The sequence below is a fragment of the Pan troglodytes genome, chromosome 13 (assembly GCF_028858775.2).
Source record: "Pan troglodytes isolate AG18354 chromosome 13, NHGRI_mPanTro3-v2.0_pri, whole genome shotgun sequence".
Classification (NCBI taxonomy): domain Eukaryota; kingdom Metazoa; phylum Chordata; class Mammalia; order Primates; family Hominidae; genus Pan; species Pan troglodytes.
The window spans coordinates 60,623,567-60,645,322 of record NC_072411.2 but is presented as its reverse complement, the minus strand read 5'-3'; the positions used below and the strand labels follow the sequence as shown (position 1 = coordinate 60,645,322).

The 21,756-nt window shown below is 35.7% G+C and overlaps 1 protein-coding gene across 27 annotated transcripts in view; it reads right to left on the bottom strand.

The window, feature by feature from the left end:
- Positions 1-21,756, bottom strand: part of PKP4 (plakophilin 4) — a 226,927-nt gene that overhangs the window by 57,979 nt on the left and 147,192 nt on the right. For 19 of the 27 annotated variants that reach the window (XM_063791218.1, XM_063791228.1, XM_063791231.1 and 16 more), the window contains 3 exons: positions 20,433-20,467; positions 2,314-2,445; positions 2,014-2,204 (listed from right to left, as the gene is read on the bottom strand). In XM_063791218.1, coding sequence (XP_063647288.1) covers positions 2,014-2,204; positions 2,314-2,445; positions 20,433-20,467 — 358 coding nt within the window. The remainder of the gene's footprint in view (positions 1-2,013; positions 2,205-2,313; positions 2,446-20,432; positions 20,468-21,756) is intronic. The other 8 variants (XM_063791223.1, XM_063791226.1, XM_054679039.2 and 5 more) reach the window with 1 other exon arrangement.

The following is a 21,756-nucleotide window of genomic DNA, read 5'->3' as shown; positions in this document are numbered from 1 at the left end:
GAGGGAGGATTGCTTGAGGCCAGGAGCTTGACACCAGCCAGGGCAACATAGTGAGGCCCAGCCTCTACAAAAAACAAACAAAAAAATTAGCTGGGCATGGTGGCATGTGCCTGCAGTCTTAGCTACTCCAGGAGGCTGAGTCAGGAAGATCGCTTGAGCCCAGGGGATTGAGACTATAGTGAGCTATGATTTTGCCATATTGTACTCCAGCCTGGGTGACAGAGTGAGACCTTGTCTCTATTAATTAAGAACAACAACAAAAAAAGCATGATTGGGTGGTAATAGTGGTAACAAAATGCAAAGAAAATCCCACATGACTTGCAACTACCAAAATGAAGTGATAAGTTGGTCCAGACAACTAGAAAATGTGTTGCCTAGACTACATGCAAATTAAGTCTCAGACACCCCCTTGCAAACAATTCTTTAGCTCTAGTGAGAAAATCAACTTACTCTTAAAGACAAAAGTGTTTACATGATCATTACTAAGGGCAATAAAATTTATATAGATATAAGGTAACTGCTGTTGAAAAGTGTGATTTCAGACCTGCTGACACAGAAATTCACCTAAGCGGATGAACTCCCATTAGCATTTAGTCCAGAGCTTCTCAAACTTTTCCACCAAAGCATTCCCAACAGCAAAAGAATAAATATATAATCTGAGGACTTGGGGTGCAGCCTGAAGTTGCTTGCCACATGCACAAGATTTCCCATTTTAGCTTGAAAAATTCATATGTTATATTTGTGTTTAATACAAACATGTTTTAAATGACTCCGAAATTTCTCCTGAATTGCTGAGCAAAAGTGCCAAAGTTGTATTATGTTTCTCTGTGGGCGTTGGGAACCGTGACCCATTGCTGTGTACCTGTAGAGCTTCCTGTATTGCAGTAGAAGCAGCACAGTGTCCTCCTAACTTATTTGATTATCTTGCTACTTTTCAGCTCCAAAGAAAGCACTGGGGTTTTGGGGTCCTGGCACAGATAGTTATCCTCACTGGTTACCACCATGCAGGACTCCTATTGCCTCTCTGAATCCTGGGACATGCTGGTGGACTGATGTGAATACAGTGGTAATGAGAAAGGAGCTGAAGAGTTTTTATAAATATACATGCAATATATATTTTTTGCTATCAAGTTAGAGAACCCTAACTTAACAGAATGGATATGTTTCTATACAATAACTTTCTTTAAGCAGGAATAGCTGTATTCTATCTAGTAAAAGAAAAGAAATGTAGTTTTAGAGAATAATTCCAGTGATGATGGTAATAACCTTTGGTTAGAATGGGCAAATCCCATTTTATGCAGGTGTGGGTATAGCACCCTGCCCTCTAGAGCTTTTTATAGCATATTTTAGCCCTAGTATTTTTAGGAACTCATAACCCCTCAGGGACCAAAACATTCCATTCAACTCTCTTACATTCCCCTTAGACTCTTCTCCTCATGCCAAACTTGTTGTTTCCAGAAGAATTACTCTACTGTATCCAGGAACTCATCAGAATTCATCAATGGGAGCTAACTCATAGAAACAAACATATTTAACATTGTATCTCAAATAGAATAAAATGATTTTACTATTTTATCCATTCTATAAAAATTGTACACATTTATTTCTAATAAGAAATACCTATAACAGATATTCAACTAGGAGTGTATTTCTTTTTTTTTCCTTTTTTTGTTTTTTGTTTTTTGTTTTGAGACGGAGTCTCGCTCTGTCGCCCAGGCTGGAGTGCAGTGGTGCGATCTCGGCTCACCGCAAGCTCTGCCTCCTGGGCTCAAGTGATTCTCCTGCCTCAGCCTCCCGAGTTGCTGAGATTACAGGCGCCCGCCACCACGCCCGGCTAATTTTTGTATTTTTAGTAGAGACGGGGTTTCGCCATGTTGGGCAGGCTGGTCTTGAACTCCTGACCTCAGGTGATCCACCCGCCTCGGCCTCCCAAAATGCTGGGATTACAGGCATGAACCACTGTGCCCGGCCAGAAGGTATTTCTTTGCAGAGATCTTGATGTGTTTGGCTTACCTGAACCAGTGTTTGTCCTTCAGCTCTTGAATTCCTCACCACATGGTTGTTAGTTGATCCTATGAATGAATGCTGCTGTCTGTTGTCTGCCTTGCTCACGTTCTGGCTGTTGTGGAAACTCCCTGCTTCCTGGTATCCACTGTCGGAATAAGAATTCATTTGTGTTGAACTTCTTGAGTTACCCAATGATCCTGTAAGAATGAAACCAAGAAATATCTTTATTATACACACTTCTGACACTCGCTTTCAAGAATAAAATCTTAAAAGCAAATCCAGTACTTAAAAGATAACACAACAGACCCTCACTTTCATGGAGAGATGTCTGTTCTGGTGAATAGAGGGTTCCTTGTTCTGGCTCTGTCCTGATGAGATAGTTGTTGGGCTGGACAGCGTCAGAAACTCTAGGTTTGCCTACACCAGTATTTGGCAAATCTGTAACAAGAAAAGTTTAATCAGCTAAATATAATAACATTACATAAAAACTTGCTAAAAAAGGTTCAGATGTTTGTCAACAGCATCTTAGAATCTATATGCTAATACAAGGCTATTATTTTCAGCTTACACAGCACATCTGACTCTTAACTATATGAATGTGTTCCATATACTTCATTAATATATTTTGCTGAATTTCATAAATGTTGTTTGTTGTGATTGTAAGTCTCAATATTAAATCAAAATCTGAAAACTGATCCTGTTCCCCTTGGAAAACTGACCTCTCAGACACCTTCCTCCAAGGGATTAAAAGACTGAGAATGGAGACCAAGTATTTCAAGAAGGGTCCTCCATCTTCCAAACAATTAAAAATGAAAACTTACACAACGTTCATATTATTGAGCTTGGTGATGAAGCCTCTGAAGGTAGAGCACATTTTATGTTATATTTCATGTCACTTACAGTCAAAGGAACTCTATACAAAGTTTTAGAATTGCAAGCAATGAAAATTTTCTTGTTCATCTGCTTATTTTATTCCTTTAGCCTTTTTTAAAGGAATATGGGCAAGTCTAACCTAATCATTGTTTCTTCCAGCCAAACTCATCTCTTCCATTATCTGCTTTAATTTAACAGTACCATTTGCCATCCTGAACTTGAAAAAAACAAACCCCATTCAAACTTCTGTTTTTTATGCCATAAACTTAGGTGGTGTAGATCATGCTGCCTTTTCCCAATTCGATTCCCGTATGTCCTTCTTTCTCTAATATCTTCAAAATGTATTTTCCCATTTTCTGATGGACTTCAATACAAGCCATTCCTTCCTTGCATTTAACCCTTATATTATTAACAAACTTTTTTTCAGAAATGCTACTTCACTCTCACTTCAAAGATAATTAAGTTCTTATCACATTCTGAGTTTAACATACAATCCTAAGGATTTAAATGTCTACTTCCTTTCCTCCCTCCCTGTCTCCCTCTGGGCCCTATTACATGCCAGGCCCTATGCAGTTATGAGAGAAGGTAAGGGGTGTGTGTGTGCGTGTGTGTGTGTGTGTCTGGGGGAATGGAGCTTAGGAAAATCTTCCTAAAGGAAGTAACATCTAAGTAGCATCCATTTACCACAGGAGGCCAGCTTTCTCTTTCTGTATAGCGCTTATCACCATTTCTCCCCACTAGAATATAAGCTCCACGAGGACAGACAGACTTTTATCTGGTTTGTTATATCCTCAGTGTCTAGGATGGTGCAGAGTACTCAGTAGGTGCTCAGTAAATATTTGTTGAACAAGCAAATTCCCAGTAACAACAGCAGCTTCCTTTTACTGAGTGCTGACTCATGCCTGGCATTGCACTGTGGCTTTACCTTACTGTGTTCAATGAAGTTTGGCTATGTAAAGCAAACTTCTTAGGGACTGCTGATTAAGCTGCTTTAGAAGGTGAATACAAGGTTTAAGGGAGAAGTGGGAAATCCCACTGCATTCTAAACCTTTAACTTGATGTCAGATTCAATTCAAGGTTTTGTTTCCTAGCCTCTGGAAAGATTAGCTGACATTCTTAGTATAGGTTTTTAACGACCTGTCTCCTGTTATATTATTTGACAGAATGCTTCTGTATGGTAGAATTCTGTGACAGTTCTGATTGCTTCAGTTTGGAATTTCAACAAAGATTAAAGATTGTATATGGTTTCCCTGGTACACGTTGAAACATGAGCTGAGTCACTGTCAGGCTGACAATACCAGAAAGTGCTCTGCTTCACTTGTACATCTTCTATCATGAGTTTTCCAGAGTTCTAAACATTCTTATACAGTAATTCTCAAAGGAGTTTTGCTAAGGACTAAGTAAAATACCAAGGAATTGGAATAGCTGGGAATAGCTGCACAGGTGCTGGCCTGAAATCAGAGCTATGCAGCAGTCAACCTTTGTTCCATCAGGGACGGAAACCCTGGGAAATCAAATACAAACTAGCAAGAAACTACAGATAAAAAGTACCACTGTGGTAGCCTCAAGGCTTCACATACATGGAAAAATTTTCTGTCTTGGAAAAGAAAAAGATGTTCAGATAGTTCTCAGCTTTAGTTAAATATAAGGTAAAATCTAGGACACCAATATATTAAAGCTTTTGGCTTAGAAACACTAGGTGGCATGTAGTGTCAGGGTCTCAACATTTTTCACCATGGAAACCAAAACCATTAGAATTTTATGTAAGCTGCCCACCCACTTTTTAAAAAAAGCTATTCAGAGCTTAAAAAAAAAAAAACAGAAAAAGAGAAACATACCCTAAAAATTGTAGCTCAGAAATTGTGTCTTTTCACTCAATGAAACATATTCTCAGAAACCATGTAACAATCTTGCTCATTTAAACTCTTCCTTATGAGAAGCTATTTAAAATAAATAACCTTAGAGAAAGCACAAATCATGAGATATGTGATTCCATACTGGTTGCCCTAATAAAACTTCACGAAATTAGTATCTCAAACAATACAAAATTATTCCAAAAGTAATATAACAGCCATATTCCTTTTAAATATTATGACCTGTGTTTCATATATTTTTTAATGCAACGCCCTAGAAAACAGAATCTAGAAAAGGACACTGAGATGCTAACTAGAACACTAAAATACAAAATTCTCAGGTACCCAGGATCTAATTTGAAAATCTAAGTAACTGGGTTTAAAGGATAGGACTTAGGTTTTGTGACCTATCTTTAAGTAAATATAAAACTAAGAGTTAATAAAAGATTTATTTAATATGAACTTTAGTATAAAGCAATCAACTTCTATACTATAAATAAGGTCTTCAGTTATTTTTTCTTTTTTTTGAGACGGAGTCTCTACAGGCTGGAATGCAGTGGCATGATCTTGGCTCACTGCAATCTCTGCCTCCTGGGCTCAAGTGATTCTCGTGCCTCAGCCTCCTGAGTAGCTGGGATTACAGATGTGTTCCACCATGCCTGGCTAATTTCTGTATTTTTAGTAAAGATGGGGTTTCACCATGTTGGCCAGGCTGGCCTCAAACTCCTGACCCTAAGTGATCTGCCCATCTTGGCCTCCCAAAGTGCTGGGATTACAGGCGTGAGCCATTGTGCTCGGCCATTCAGTTATTTTTCTGTTTCCTTAGTAGAGCCCAATGATAATGAAGAATAGCTGCAGAGATCAAAGTATCCTGAAATCTATTCTGATTTATGAAAAGAAATTTAAATGGTTTTCAAAATAGTTTTACTATTTTCTTTGAAAACTTGTGATCCACAAATTATCTATATACATGCATAAACCTATATATGCACAGACATCATATCTCAGGTAAACAGAAGACACATCTTCTAATTTTACTGGATAAAGTATTCCTCACTGTAGTATGGTAAGGTTCACATTTACCAATTATGTATTATTTAAACAATCTTACTTTAAGATGAATGAATTTTAAAAACCTCTGCTATGTGGAATGAAAGATCCTAGTCAAATTCACTAGAGAAGAGGTATATAGTGTGCAAATAACCATTTCATGATGAATGCTGTAACCTATAATTAAATAGTTGGAATATTAAAATTTAGCACAATTAGAATAAGAAATCAAGAGACATTTTTATAAGTAAAAATGGCAAACAGCATGTGAATGTTACTTCTTTAATCAGTGTACTGAAGAACATGCGTTGGTTTAAAAAAAAAAATTCACAAACATGTTTTCTGGGACACCAGAAATATACTATGGGGAACTTTCAAACATCAAATTAGCATCTTCGAAAATGTATGTCTAAAAATACAGAAATTGAACAAGCTTCAAGGTAGAATGAAATCTCCATTTGTGCCTAAGACTGCAAAATTATTGGAATCATGGACTTTCTTGTCTATTACATTTCATTTGAGTGCTCTAATATTTAAAACTATGTAATTAGAAAAAGTGTTACATTGCATCTATAAAAAATACTAGTGGGTAAGGGACAATAACGCTGTAGGGCTATGAAAATCTGGTATATTATCCACCTCATTAAGCTCATGGTAAAAGATGGAATACAAAGTGAGATATTTTATCTTTTTTATAATGTACATCCCCAAATATACAGTGTGTGCATGAAGATATGCTTAGTAAAAGAGTCTAAGGCCTCTTTAATGAACCTGAAATTATTAAAATGGTTCTGCTTTGTTAGTCTATGTCTTGCTGTACGAAACAGGGTCTGTAGTGTGTGTAAAATCACCATGGAAACAGGAACCCAGAGATCAGTAAGGAGATTTTTAGTATAGACAACCCTGTGACTAGTCTTTCATAGTCCAGCACACTGGAACCTCATGACAGGTTCTCCTTGTTTGAGTCTGTTCTGAGTTGCTATGGTGTTTAGGGGTTTGCCCTTACATAAAAGACAGTGTAGTGTGAGTTTTGGCAGGACTCTTGGGACAGCAATAGCACCCGAGGTTAAGGCAGATGATACTCTCCTTGACGGTTTCTTCCAACTCTCTGGCTTGTGAGCTGAGGTTAGGCTGTCATACCCAGAGGGGCAACATTTTGTGGAAAAAATGAGTAGAAACTGTTGTGTTACATGGACTCAACTTCCTCTCTGGTCATGGGGCTCTCCTTTCCTGCAGGACCACAGGCTTATGAAGGAGTCTACTTTCCACAGAGGTGCAGAAATTGTCCAGTGCCTCCTACGGCAAAAAAGCAAAGCCAGATTCTGGAAGAGAACATAGGTGGTGGCACCAAAAAGATTTCTCCTCTTTAGTACCTTCTGTGACATACAAGATTTATTTCTATAGCAGGTATGCTTATCATCAGAGGGAATGAGGTCACTGGGAAACGTTGTTTCAGAGTGAGAAATGTTGTTTCAGGGTGACGGAAACATGAAGCACCAATAGTATTCCTTCCTCCACAGGAGAAAATACAAGTTGACAGATATTTTAAGAATATTACACATACTTGGAGTTTGTTGATTCAAATATAAGCTACTATATACATAGGATATCATTTAAAAGTTGGATTTCAATGGAAGTGAAGACATAAGGAAAGGCAGAAAGACCATGTTTCTTGAAACTATTTCTGGTCTGGTTCTTGAGGGTTTCTAGATTCTTGGGTCTTGTGCATATTTATATTATCTTATCAATATTAATCAGGCAATGGCTCTAAAAACTTTACCCGTCTAAAAAGTGTTGTATAAAAAGGCCTTGGAAAATGGAAACCATTAACGAAGTATCTTCTACTTCACTTTAAACTCTGCTTTAAGCATCAACTAGTCTGTCTTGAAATTCACTGTAAAGCTTGACTGCCTGGATTCGAATCTATAGTATAAGCAAATTTTGTGAATGCATAAACTGGTATCGTAGTGATTTCCACAATGACTAAACTAAAAGAGATCTCCTGGTCATATATAAATTCTGTCCAAGAATATAAAACCATTAAAAATAAATTTTACAAAAAATAAACTGAAGAGAAATTTCCACAAATAGTCATATAAAAATGAGTGTTACGTATTTTTAGTCTGGATACTAATTAAAATACAGATGTCACAGCTACCATAAAAATTTATACTTTATACCTATAAAAGGAAAACAAGAAAAAAACCAAGAAATTAAGAATTATAAATACAAAATGAAATGAACAAGACATAAATTGCCCAATACTGAGTTTAACAGGCTTCATAAATGGCTGAGGGGCTCTTGCTTCCTATCTAGGAAAGCTGAAAAAGGGATAAGTAAGGGATTCATTGTGATGTAAAAAGTCAGCTTATGGAAAATACAATTAAGTGCTCAAAAATCACTCTAAAATATTTTTCAAAGACACTTTTTATTCTCTTTGGGAAAAAAAATTACCAAATATAGAAATGGGAATATCTGTCAGTGGGAGATACAAAATAAGATTCCTTTTGTTAAAAACCAAAAAAACCTTCTTAAAAACACAAACCTATAAAGGATGATATTCACTATCAAAAAGAAAGAAACTGTTCTTTTGAAATAAGATCTTCTATATTTTTCCACTAGTTAATTATTATTTTTTTTTTTGGTAAAATATACTAAGATAAAGCCACATGCAGACTAACTTTGTCATAAGAATGAAATGTGAAATTATAGAGGGTGGCTTTCAGATGTTTCCCAAAGCAACAGTTGTAAATTGAGGATCGAAGGCTCTGTGTTTTGAGGAGGTGGTAATAGAAAAAGAAGGGTTTTCAGACTTGACAATTTCTATTTTATTTTAGATAGTAGCACATTTCTTCACATATCACTAAAAGCATGAGAAAGTTTAAATATTTGGCATGTTTATATCAAACATAAAATATTAAAGGCTAAAACTGGATTCTTGATTTTCATATAATGTGCTTTTGGGGATCTGTTCATATATCATGCATAAGTGGCTTTGGAATATTTAGATGTTATGTTTGCTAGGGCAAAATCTAATATTCTTATTTGGTGGTGGCCCATGATAAACATATTGAGACATCTATCGTTCTAAACTTGAAAGGCTGATCTTCTGTATAATATAGGTAATTTGTTCGATAAAAATTCATTTAATAAAATCCCAAATATGTGGAAACTACAAATTAAGTAATATCCACTGGCTGGGAAACTCATGCATCCATTTCATAGTTGGTTTCTTCATATCATTTATGTCAGGGCTGACCTTCAGAATATGGTCAAAATTTTGCTGGCTTTACCATGTCACTCCAGCACACCATTTTTGCCTTGATATTTCAAAACTTTTGTTTAAAGCATTTGTATTTAATTTTTTTGTAATTGAAGTTTTAAACATATATAAAAGTTCTACTTTATGCATACTTTTTTCCATTATCTTTTTCCTTTGTTATAGAAGTTCAAAACAAATCTCTCACATCGGATCATTTCAACTCTAAATACTTCCATTTGTATCTCTATAAAATAAGGACTTCATAAAACCATAATTATTCCATAATGCCATATAGTGTGTTCAAATTCAAATTTTTCAGATGTCTTGGAAATGTGTTTCTTCAGTTGGCTTGTACTCGTCAAGCTGAAATAAGGTTTCCTGATTGCATTTGAGTACAACTGATTTAAGTCCCTCAATTTAGAAAGGGGCACCCATTCCTTCATTTTCATGTTTTTGATGAACTGAGGAAACTGCAGCAATACACTTTTAAGTTGTTCCACATCCTGAATTTATCTGATGGTTTTCTCATGTCATTTACTTATTCCTCTAAATACACTATTTCTTTAAGCAGAAGGTTATAGCTAAAAGCTTTCAGGTCAAGCCTTTGTGGGTAGCATACTTTATGAATGGTGCCATGTACATCACACCTTTCACATTACAACTTTCAGGGTTGCTAAGATCTATCAGGCAATGCAGGTAGTGGCAGCCTAATCCCCTGTCAAGTTTACCACCAATCTGTCTCCTAATGCGATGGTTCTCAGCCTTGGTTGTACAATGCAATCACCTGGGTTGAAAATTGGGTGGAATTTTAACACTATTGCTGTCCAAGTCCCACACTCAGAGATTCCAATTCAATCAGTCTAAGCTGTATTCTGAATAATGGAATTTTAAAAAACTCCCAGGGTGATTCTACTGTGCAGCTAGGGTTGGGAACTTAAGAGGTTTTAGCATCCATTGACAATCTTTGCTTGAATTATTTCATTAGGGCTTGCAAACTAGTGATTTTTCTAATTTTGTTATTCTTTCTACATTTATCAGCAGGAATTCTTTTGGAATATTTTACATAATAGCTAGGATTATTTACTTATCCTGAAATATGAACAGGACAGGCAAGATAAATTTTTAATTCTTCTCTTTAATGACTAGGTTTTAGAATAAAGCAGTGGTTCTCAAACTGTGCACACTGGAGTCACCTGGGGACTCGTTAAACCCCACTGACGCCTGGTTCCCAACTCAGACTTTCAAACTAAATTGTGTGGGGGTGATGCCTGGGCGTCAAGATTTCAGTAGCTCCGCAGGTGACTCTGAAGTATAGCAGTGTGTAGGAACCTCTGGAGTGAGATGTTGGCACCCACAATTATATCCAGTGGTGATTTTTTAAGTTTGTTTTTTGCTTGATTTGGTAGTGGTTGTTGCATTTTTCATGATAGAAAAATGTATCTGATTATTTTGAGCCAGCTATGAAGACAGAAGAAAGCCAAACTGACAGGAAACAGTATGATACTTTTACTATATTCTAAGGTCATGCTGATCTCCAATCTCCATGAGAATGAGTTAATTAGCATGATGGTTCGGGGTATGCTCAAGTTTCCATGGAGTGTTATGATTTAATGAATAGTTAATAATGATATTTAAAAATTATCTTACTTTGTTCAATCTGTTCCTGTTTTATGATATAGAGAAATTTGAAACAAATGTTTTTGTTAAAGCCTAGTAACTTATTAAAATTTTAAATAATCATGAAGATTTACATTCCTGTACTCTGGTAACATAGTAAGTGTAGATAGGACTACCAGGTGCTATCAGTAGGAGCATAAATTGTTAAGCTTTCTGGTGGGCAAACTGACAATATTTGTCAAAATTAAAATGTATACACCCTTGTCCAGGAAGTTTCAGTTACAGAAATCCTATCAGAGACACTCATATATGTGCAGAGAGAATCTTCTCATTGTCTGTCAAAGTACAAAACTGGAAAAAACAAAATGTTCACTGATAAGAAACTGGTTATATAAATTTTCAAACGATGAATACTATTTAGCCATTAAAAAGAAATAGGGCTTTATATACTGACATAGAAACACATCCATTACTTTGTAATGTTAGGGGAAAAACTTAAAAGTCACAGAATAACGTAGAGTGTATCTTCATTTGTGTTAAACCAAAACAAACAACTCAAATGTGTGTGGATACTTAGACATACATACAAACACAGTTAACAGTCTGGGGTGTTTCATTATTCCAGATTTTTTCCTATACATTATGTGTGTGTGTGTGTGCAGTTGTGTAGGTGTGTTGGTCATGGTATGGGAACATGTTGGAATGAAGGAAATTTCTACCTTTTACTCAGATTCTTCCAGACTGTTTTTTTTTTTTTTTTAAAGAAGTATATCTTATTTTCATCTTAAAACAGTAAGTTTAAGAAGAGCTTTTATAGTGGCAATCAGGAAGCTATAGCACTGCAGTTGGTAAAAAGGCAGTCATGACTGTGTGGCTAAATGGGCCTGTAGAAAATAAGGGAGAGAAACTTGTACTCTACAGCTGATTTTAAAAGAAATTCTTATCATCCTTATATTTAGAAGAGACACAGGAAGAAATATATGATAAAGTTTTGTCATTTGTAAAGTTTATGGCTATAATAAATGACGGCATCCAAAATCCTCAATAATAGTCCTTTATACATGATTGCTGATCTAATATTTTGTTTATGAACATGTACAATACAACACTCACTTCCTACTGTATCTCCTTTATAAATTCAGTACATTTCTACTGAGGCATAAAGTGTTTCAATTTAAGTCAACTTCTTATCTCATGATGTGCTGATGAATTTTTGTGTTGTAAATTACTTGCACCACATGGAGGAAAAAAGAAAAGATAAATTGACTTAGGACTACTTTCTCATTTGTCATTTATCTTCGGTATTGATTTTTTTTATTTTTATTTTTTAAAGCTCATCCCAGTGGAAGAAACTTGTATCTATACATTTTAGAAACAAAATTTAAATACATAAACAAAATGCACAGCCTAGCTCCTACAGTCTTAAATTTAGTAGTAAACATTAACTAATGCCAGTATTTCACACAGTAATGATTTAAATGAATAGTATGTTAAAATCATACCACTTCAATACCTGTTATACAATAAATGAATGTAGCACTGTGAAGTTACAGAATCAGTTTTAAACTTCCTATTTTACTATGGTCTTTTTTCTTCCCTTCCATATTTACTGTCAAACATCAAAACTCCTAACTGCACAGAATTGTTACTATTTTCTCTCCTGTTCATCCCAATCTATTAACTCCTCAGTGCCTTCTGAGTCAACCAGAAAATTTCTCTCACTTGTTGTTTTGGTAGAGATTCCAATCTTTTTTGGCCTCTAATTTCTTACCCATGAGCACCAATTCTTTATCACCTACGTAACATCCATCAATTTCTCGAACACTTTCTTTTTCTAGGAACACAGCAGTGTTAAAAAGAATGAGCTTGGCTGGCTGGCTGGTGGGGACAGAGCAGCACATTCCAGCCCTGTAAGACAGACTGCTCCTGGTCTAATGTGCTAGGAAGAGCTGGGGCGGAGGGAGGCTGGATTCTGAGGCCGATTCTCCTCCCCTGCATTTTACACAGATCTACTCAAGTTGGCAACCACCTAAACTCTAGTAATTTTTTTTTCTCGCAAACAGAAAAACTGTGATATTGTGACCTGCAGCAAAATTCACTTCATGGAATGTGACTGGGGGACCTAAGTAACAATCAATGACTGTTTTGACAAAAAAACTTCAATCCATGGCTTCAACCTATAGATTCTTTCTGATGGGTAGCATATACTGTGTGTAGCTATTTTTATTATTGAGTTGGTGTTTTTCTTTAAAAAGAGGTACATTCAAAGGATTTAAAGAAAAAGATTCTGTATAGCATTTTCGCTCATGAAGAATTATGATTATATATGCTTCTCACTTTCATCACCCTTTACCTATTATTCTAGTATATATTTTCTGTGATTTTGATGTTTATTTTTTGTTGTATTATATATGTTCTTACAAGTTACCTCAAATTTTGATGGCACACAGAGATTGTATATTTCGAGATGTGAAGCAGTGAACAATGGAAAAACTGACACACTAATATTATGGAAACAGAAGGGAGCGCTAACATAACATTCCCTCGGAAATGTTTCAGCAGAATACACAAGGTTATAAGACATGCAAGAAAAGGCAAAGCTGAAACATAAATAAACTGCTCCTCATAAAAAAACACAAAAGATGTGCATTTATATTTTTAGAATGCAAATATGTAACACTGGTAAGCTAGAGGGTACAGAATAATGAAGAGAAAGGGCAAAAGTCAAGATAATAATAAAGCATAAATGCTCCAAAACAACTTTATTACTTCTAGGGAAGAAGTTTAAAGACCTGAGAAAATAAAAATGTTTGGCAGAATGGGCAGCTCTTCCTCGTTCTTTGGGAAGTATCTCTCTCAGCTCCCATACTTCAGAAACTTGGGCTTTTTCTTTTCAAATGTCCTACCTTCCTTAACTTCTGCCCCCCGCTCCTCAACAATAAACACACAAACAAGCAAGCTAGAGTCTCCTGAATCGAATGAAATGAGAGTGAAATGAAAATCTCTTCTGCCTAGGGCATCCTAAGCTCTTCCTTAGAAAATGATGCTGCAGTAGGTTAGCTATTTAAAAATCCAATTCAAAGGCTGGTTCCAGTTTACCACATTTCAACAGAATATAACATCCTGAAAACACCTGAGTAGGCAGGGATCGCTCCTAAGCAGTGATCAAACCATTGCATCTCTAACAATCCACCTATTGCTGAAAGGCTTTTAAAGAGCTAAGCTTTTCAAGTCAAATTTGTAAAACTTAAGAAAAAAGGTAGAGAAAGTGTCTGCAAGTAAACATGCAAAGTATAAAAATAAATGAGGATAAATGAGGACCTTCAATCCTAAACCCTTTTGTGAAATTTTGTATAGGAAACCAAAAACGAATAAAGAGGTTGCTTTTGTCAAGACCCAGCCAAAGACTAAGTGGACTGATGGTCTTTTAAATATTTTTCAAATTTAAGCCACTCCTCATTTATTCTGAGTAGGACTGCCTAATTCTAAGATAGATGATTTTCATATTATCTTCAGTATCTTTGCAGTCAAAGCAGCAAAGAAAAAAAAAACAATTGTCAAAATTTATAGAAAAAGCAGCAGCAACACTGCTGTTTTATCCCAATTATTAATATATACTCAAAGTTATAAATAGCATCTACAGTTACTAGAAAACGAAATATGGGCCAGCGCAGTGGCTCATGCCTGTAATCCCAGCACTTTGGGAGGCAGAGTTGGGCGGATCACCTGAGGTTAGGAGTTCGAGACCAGCCTGGCCAATATGTCAAAACCCTGTCTGTAATTTAAAAAAAACAAAAATTAGCTGGGCGTGGTGGTGCACGCTTATAATCCCAGCTACTCAGGAGGCAGAGACAGGAGAATCTCTTGAACCCAGGAGGTGGCTGTTGCAGTGAGCCAAAATGGCGCCACCGAACTTCGGCTATGGCAACAGAGCAAGACTCCGTCTCAAAAAAAAAAAAAAAAAAAAGTAAAGAAAATGAGATTTTACTATTTTATTCATAAATTTTCAATTTGCTACTCTTCTAACTATAGCTTATTGCCATGGTTACAATTTAAATGTCATAAATATGGCTGAAAAGTGGGTAAACTTAAGAAAAACCACAACATTATACAGTTAAAATATTAGAAAGTAAATACCAGTTGTGATTGCTGTGTTTAGAAGTTAATACCCTTCCTCCTTCCCCTCAAAGGAAGAAAACATTAGTAAATGTAACTACTAGGCTTGAATATGAGTTTTAGGCAAGAGTGTGCTCTGAGAAAAATAAGGAACTATGCAGTTATTAAGTGTGAATTATGGACACACCTGTGGTGAGGGGAGATTAGCCACTGAATTAGTATTTGCCTAACACTAAAGTACTTGAGTACTTGAGGAGCTATTTGGACAACATTTAATTATTATGTATTCAATTTAAATCATTTAATACATTTGTGTACCATATATATTTTTATATTTAGCAGCTGATTGCACAGCCTACTAGAAAAGTAAAAAAAAGATTTGAAAACTTTAATTTAAAGGAAAATACTAAGCACATAATAGTATATATGGGTTTCTCTTAATTTTTTAATTTTAAATTTTTGTGGGTACAGTGAAGGTATATATGTTTATAAGGTATATTAAGTGTTTTGATACAGGCATGTAATGCATAATAATCACATCATGGAGAATAGTGTATCCCCTTAAGCATTTATCCTTTGCGTTATAAATCATCTAATCATACTTTTGTTATTTTGAAATGTACAATTAAATTATTGACTATAGTCACCCTGTTATGCTATCAAATAGTAGGTCTTATTGTTTTTTTCTATTTTTTTGTACTCTTATATTTGTTACTTGGCCATGATAAAAACCCTGAAGATGGCAGTCAAATGACTTAAGCAATGGGGAAGGGGTAGAAAGGATGCCAAGGCCATAGGTCCACTCTAATTAATGTGTCTTCATAATCTAAACTCATTCTCTCTAGACTGTAAATCAACACATGATTATATGCAGTGTCTGCTTGGCTTTTGGTAATTAAAAATCCACAACTGCCCTCTCCAGCTCAGTTCAGCCAGTGTATAGACTGGTGAGGGTTAGGAGAAAAATTGCATGGGGAAATCAGGGTATTTCTCTGGCTCTATTTTAAACAACATTTCTGGCACGGGTGGCATCTCCTTCCTGGTTTCACCTAATGCTGGAAATCTCCCCGTCTGAAGCCCGTCCCACTGCTCCAGCTCTAGGACACTGACAAAACCATCTACCTACCCCTTTGCCTCTGCAGTCCCAGGGATGATAGCAGCTTTCTGGTATCATTATCTCTTGGGTGCTTCATCATCCTGTTTAATCACTCAAATCTTCCAACCCACACTTTCGTAACTACATTTTCTGTATCAAATTCCGTATGTTGAACTACCTGGCATGGGTTCTGTTTTCCCAGCTGAACCCTGGCTAATAAATACACCTATTATCCTTGGGTTACAAAGAACTCTTATCCATCAAACACTAAGTCTCCAATAGAAAAGAAAAGGGCAATCTATATTGTACTTCTATATTCTCTAGATAATTAGAAATACAAATGATGACACTAATGTGGCAATATGAGAAGATCAATCCCATACACCTGGAGGGAGGGAAAATTAATACAATCTTTCAGGAAAGCAACTTGGTTACATATAGCAAAAGCATTAAAATATTCAAGTACTTTAAATAATTTTCTTCCTGAAATTCCAGCCTAAGGCAAATCAAAGGTACCGATACAATTTTATATATAGGGATGGTTACCACACTGTTATTTAAAATAGTAAAAAATAAGAAAAAATCTGAATGTCCGATACTAGAGATATGGGTAAATACGTATATACTTATGATTTTCCCTTATAGAATTCCCCTATCTCCCAACTGTAACTGAATATAGTTATACATCTCCACTATAGCTCACCTTCATTAAACCTGAAGTTCTTAAGAGGGCAAGGATGTTTGCTTTAAACATTGACAATTACATGCTAGAAAAGTGTTTATTTATTTCAGAAATAAATTAATTATGCAGTCTTAAAGATGAATTTGAAGAATTTTATATTACATGAAAAAAACTGGCAAATGTAACTGCATATACAGTATGTTCCCCATTTCTCTCAAAAGGTAAAAAAACTGTATGTAACACACAAATGCACAGAAAGGCTAAGTGATGAGCTTGATTATAAGTAATTTTATCCACTTTTTGTACTTTTTAAATATTTTCCAAATATCTTTTGATGAGGATATATTACATTTAGAATCAAGAGAAAAATTATATTTACAAAGTAAAGAAGAAAGTCGAGATGAAGGCAGTTGGTAAGGTTAAAATACAACAAGCTCTGTATTATTCACCACTACCTGAATAACTAAAACTAAAAATTAACTTCCTCTTCCCCCAAAAAAGGAGTATTAGCTGTCAGGGAAATTTAACTCAAAACCACAATGAGATATTACTTCACACCCACTAGGACGGCTATAATAAAAAGGATAATAACATGTGTTTGAGAGGATGTGGAGAAATCAGAACTGTTATTTTATTATTATTTTTTTTTTGAGAAGGAGTCTCGCTCTGTCACCCAGGCTGGAGTGCAGTGGTGCTATCTCCGCTCATTGCAGGCTCCGCCTCTCGGGTTCACACCATTCTCCTGTAGAACCGTTATTTTTAACTAGTGGAAATGTTAAATGGTACAGCCACTCTGGAAAATAATCTGGTAGTTGCTTAACGGGTTAAACACAGAGTTACCATGTGACCTAGCAATTCCACTAATAGGTTTATACTTAAGAGAATTGAAAACATATATTCAAAACTTTTATACAAATGGTCATAAAAGCATTATTCATAACAGACAAAAGTAGTAAGACCTAAATGTCCATCAACTGATGAATGAATAAATATTATTCAGCCATAAAAAGGAATAAACTACTGTTACATGCTATGATAAGGATGAACCTTGAAAAAATCATGCCAAGTGAAAGGAACCAGCCACAAGGACCACATGTATGATTCTATTCAACTGAAATGTCTAGAATAGGCAAATCCATAAGGAAAGAAAGTACAATAGATTAGTGGTTGCCTAAGACTGGTAAGTTTGGGGGTAAAATGGCGTGACAGCTAACTGGCACATGGTTTCTTTTAGGGGTGATGAAAATGTTCTAAAATTGTGGTGATAGATGCACAAGTCAGAATATACTAAAAAAAATTTAAGAGTATTCTTAAAATGGGTAAACTATATAGTATGAATTATCTCTCAATAAAGCTATTATAATAAAGAAATTTGTATATTATACATAAAGAAAGAAAAGGCTGTTAAGAGAAACAAAAAAAAATTAAGTTCACATGCATGTGTGCCAAATTTGCCATAAAAAAAACAAACCTGCAATACTGTACTAACGTCCTGTTAGGCTATAAAGGTTTTAAGGCATTGTGAGTCAAGTTATGAATCAAAAATAGTTCTTGTTACTTTTAAAAACATAACTTCCTTGTGTATATATTTTTTCAAAATATAAATTTTGTTACTAAATGAAAATATTCACCTCATTTACTCATTAGGTATACTTTTAATACCTTCTAAAGGTTGGGCATTTTCTAGGCATGAAGTAGGAGAGAAAAAAGACACTTTGCAAGAGCTTAGAATTTGGCTGTGAAGCTAATATATGCACACAAAATATTCCTAGGACGTGTAAAGCAGCATTTACTATTCGTTCATGTATGCAGTATTCATTCGCTCAGGTGGTGAATCACCTAGGGTCTACCATCCACAAGGCCCTTGGAATACTTTGTTGAACAGAGCAGACATGGCTCCCACTCTCACTAACGACCTTAAATGCTGTGACAAAGTGGGGGAAATAACACTGCATCTCACCTGACTCCCTCTGTCCGCCTTGGTCAGATTTCAGATCATTCTCTCATTACCTCTCAAGAATAAGAAGCAGCAGCTTTCTCCTGGCATAGGCTGCTCTCCTAGGTTTCAGGCATGCTTTCTCTAACTCAGTTGTCCCTTATCCACAGCACTCTGGCCCACATGTCTGAACCACATAATAAAGTATTAATATGCATGGACCTATCGGTTTAACAGAAGTGTTTTCTTCACATTTGAATAAAGGCTTTCTTTAGTAATCACATTTCTAAATGCTTATTGAGTGGTGTCACTTGCTGCCCTTTAATCATCTCAAATCCAACACATCTCACACTGTGGTCCAGAGCACCCCCACCAAAACTGGCTCTCCATTTTGACACTCCTAATTGTTTTAACTGTACCATCCTCCCAAACGCAAAACCTCACAGTTATTGCCTACCCACCTGACCACCACACCAGCCTCTAAATCCTTATGAATTGCCTAGATGATCTCACACACCAAATTCTGCAGTAAGCTTTCAATTGGTCTATCTTGTCACTAATTTTTCCTCCCACCAGTTCACACCTCTGCTGTTTCTTCTGAGAAATGTTTAAATAATATGACATTTTGCTTCAAGAATTTTCAGTGTCTCCCCATGATCACGGAGAGAGTATAAAGTCCCTGGAACTTACAGATCTCTGTAATTTCAGCCAATTCAGCCTTCTAGCCTTTGCACGTCTTATCACCTCCCAAACCAGTTTTAAATGTTCCCTTCCCGTGACACTTGTGTTGTCTCTTCTTTTGCCCAGTGACAATGCCCTCTCCAGAGCCGCCCATCAAGCCCAAGGCTGCAGGACCATCTCCTCTGCCATCTCAGATGTGGGCTGTCCACTTATATCAGTATTTCCCACATAATACTTACTTGGCAGTTAACCACATATTATTTCATGGTGTGACTTGCCTTGTGTTAAACTGTTGTTTAGAAGCCTTATTGTTAGGTAGCTTTTCACATTTCTGCCTCATCAACAGTTTGAGTTAACACTATTTTTCTGGGGGAAAGAACTTCTTTGTATGACAGCCAAGTGCCTTGTATGCACTATAAGGAACACCAGAATCCTGGCACCAGGTTTAGATAAACTCAGATACTGGGCATTTGGTTATCTAAGTCTTCCTCAATTCAAGTCTTGTTTGAAAAGGGCCAAAGTATTTACACATCAATGCCTATTCCAGCATTACAACATTGTTCACATTACTGATTACAATGTAAGCTCCATGGGGGAAGGGGACAGGGACAAGTGTGTGTTATGCCCATCACTCTGCCCAGCAATGTGCACAGCACCCGGTACATTATGTGAATACTCAATAAACATTTATTGAGTGAAGGCTGAGTATGAAGACATCAACGATTTGTGTAAGTGACAGACAGTCTCCTTAATGTAATTCATCCTTCCTATGTGGTGAATTTAGGTTAAAAAGAAAAGATAGACTACATGGAAAGCTACCACACTATGTTAGAAGCTACTAGATATTCTACATGTGGATACATTAAAAAAATGAAAACTTCAAGCGACTTTTCTCTGAGTATGATAAACACAGTGAAAGACCCAACCTGTATAATTAGCAGCTTTCTTGATTATGTAATAACTTTTTTTGAAGTCAGCCCTGTGTTTTCTTATGATGGAAATGGAAACTTTCAGATATGGGGTTGATATTAAAAATGCTGCTGTTCAATGCTTTTTCATTACAGTTGACATACACAAATTTACTCAATTATACTAAAAACTTAAGCATATTAAGAACTACTATTCCAAAGCAATGTAGCGCAATATTGTCACTATTAAAGGCTTTGCTTGGCTTATTTCACCAAGAGATAGTAAGTTAAGAGAGTAGGCTATGTAATTTGTGTTTATCAAACATAACTTTTACATAATAAAAAACATACCTGTTGATCTCCAAGGAAATGACTTCTCAGTTGAGCTAAAGAAAAAGAAAGAAAAAAATGGAACATTTATTTATTTTGTCATAAAATTTAGCTTAGGACCTGTTTTGCATATTAACATTTAATTTCCACATTAAATTATACAAGAGCACAAAAACCTTAAATAAAATTTAAACTTATTTAAGTTAATTTTTAGATAGTATTTAAAATTGGGACAAAAATTGTTTCTATTTGGAAATTAAGGCAAATTATAAAATGACATAAAATTCTACTTGAAGAAGACAAAACAGCACAACTGTATGATATTCACAGTACTTACATGATGTACTACAGTTTTTTCGTGATAATATGAAAACCACATACGTATCATATATATGAAAAAGAACCAAAAAGGCTGTTAAACAGTTTATTTTATGTATTTTCAAAAGCAGCAATTAGAACAGAGACAAAAATTACTGAGGCCACTTTTGAATTGAATATTGCCTTATAAAATTTAAAACGCAGAACTTCATATCAAAAATATAAGGTCCTATAAGCCAGGATAAAGTGACAGCTATGTATTTTCCTTGGTTATTAGAGTGTGCATTTAAAAAATTTGTGAATAAAAACATATCAGTGCCTCCCTGCTTGCCACCTCTCTTGCCCCAATCAATACAGGAAACCATGGTGTTACAGGGACAGTGTAGCAGAATACAGGAACAACAGAATGGATTATTAAGCATTTATTAAATGCTAGATTAAGCATTTCACATATGATCTCCTTTATGTTATTTATCACAATCTTGTGAATAGGTACACCCTTATTGTTATCTTACAGACAAAGAAACATATGCTGGTAACTCGAAGAGCTGGAACCACACCCAGGACTCCTGGTCAGATTCCAAACTCGTGCACCTTATCACTGTGCTACCTGGCAGAACAGCTTGTGATCCCATTTTTGCATTAAACACATACAGACACATAGACAATATGACTAGAAGTCTAGAAAAGTAAAAATGAATGTGCTAGCAGTTATATCCATGAGTACAGCCATGACTTTTTTTCTTTTTAATCATTTATACCTTTTTTCCTTTTAAAAAACCAGAAAAAGGGCATATATTCATGGTATTTTTTTGAGTGCTTATTAAATTTATAGAAAAAGGAGTGTGACTCTGGGCTTAAGGAAACATTCTGCCAAATAAAGCACTTGGAGCGGGGGAAGAACCGTCCTTTTAGTGCTATATTTCTGAGATTTTAAGTTCTTATTACCCCCTTGATACTTTCCCCAAGTCATTATGTGGTTATGAAACTTGCTGGTTGAAAACCCTAGATTCCATAGAAACTCCCT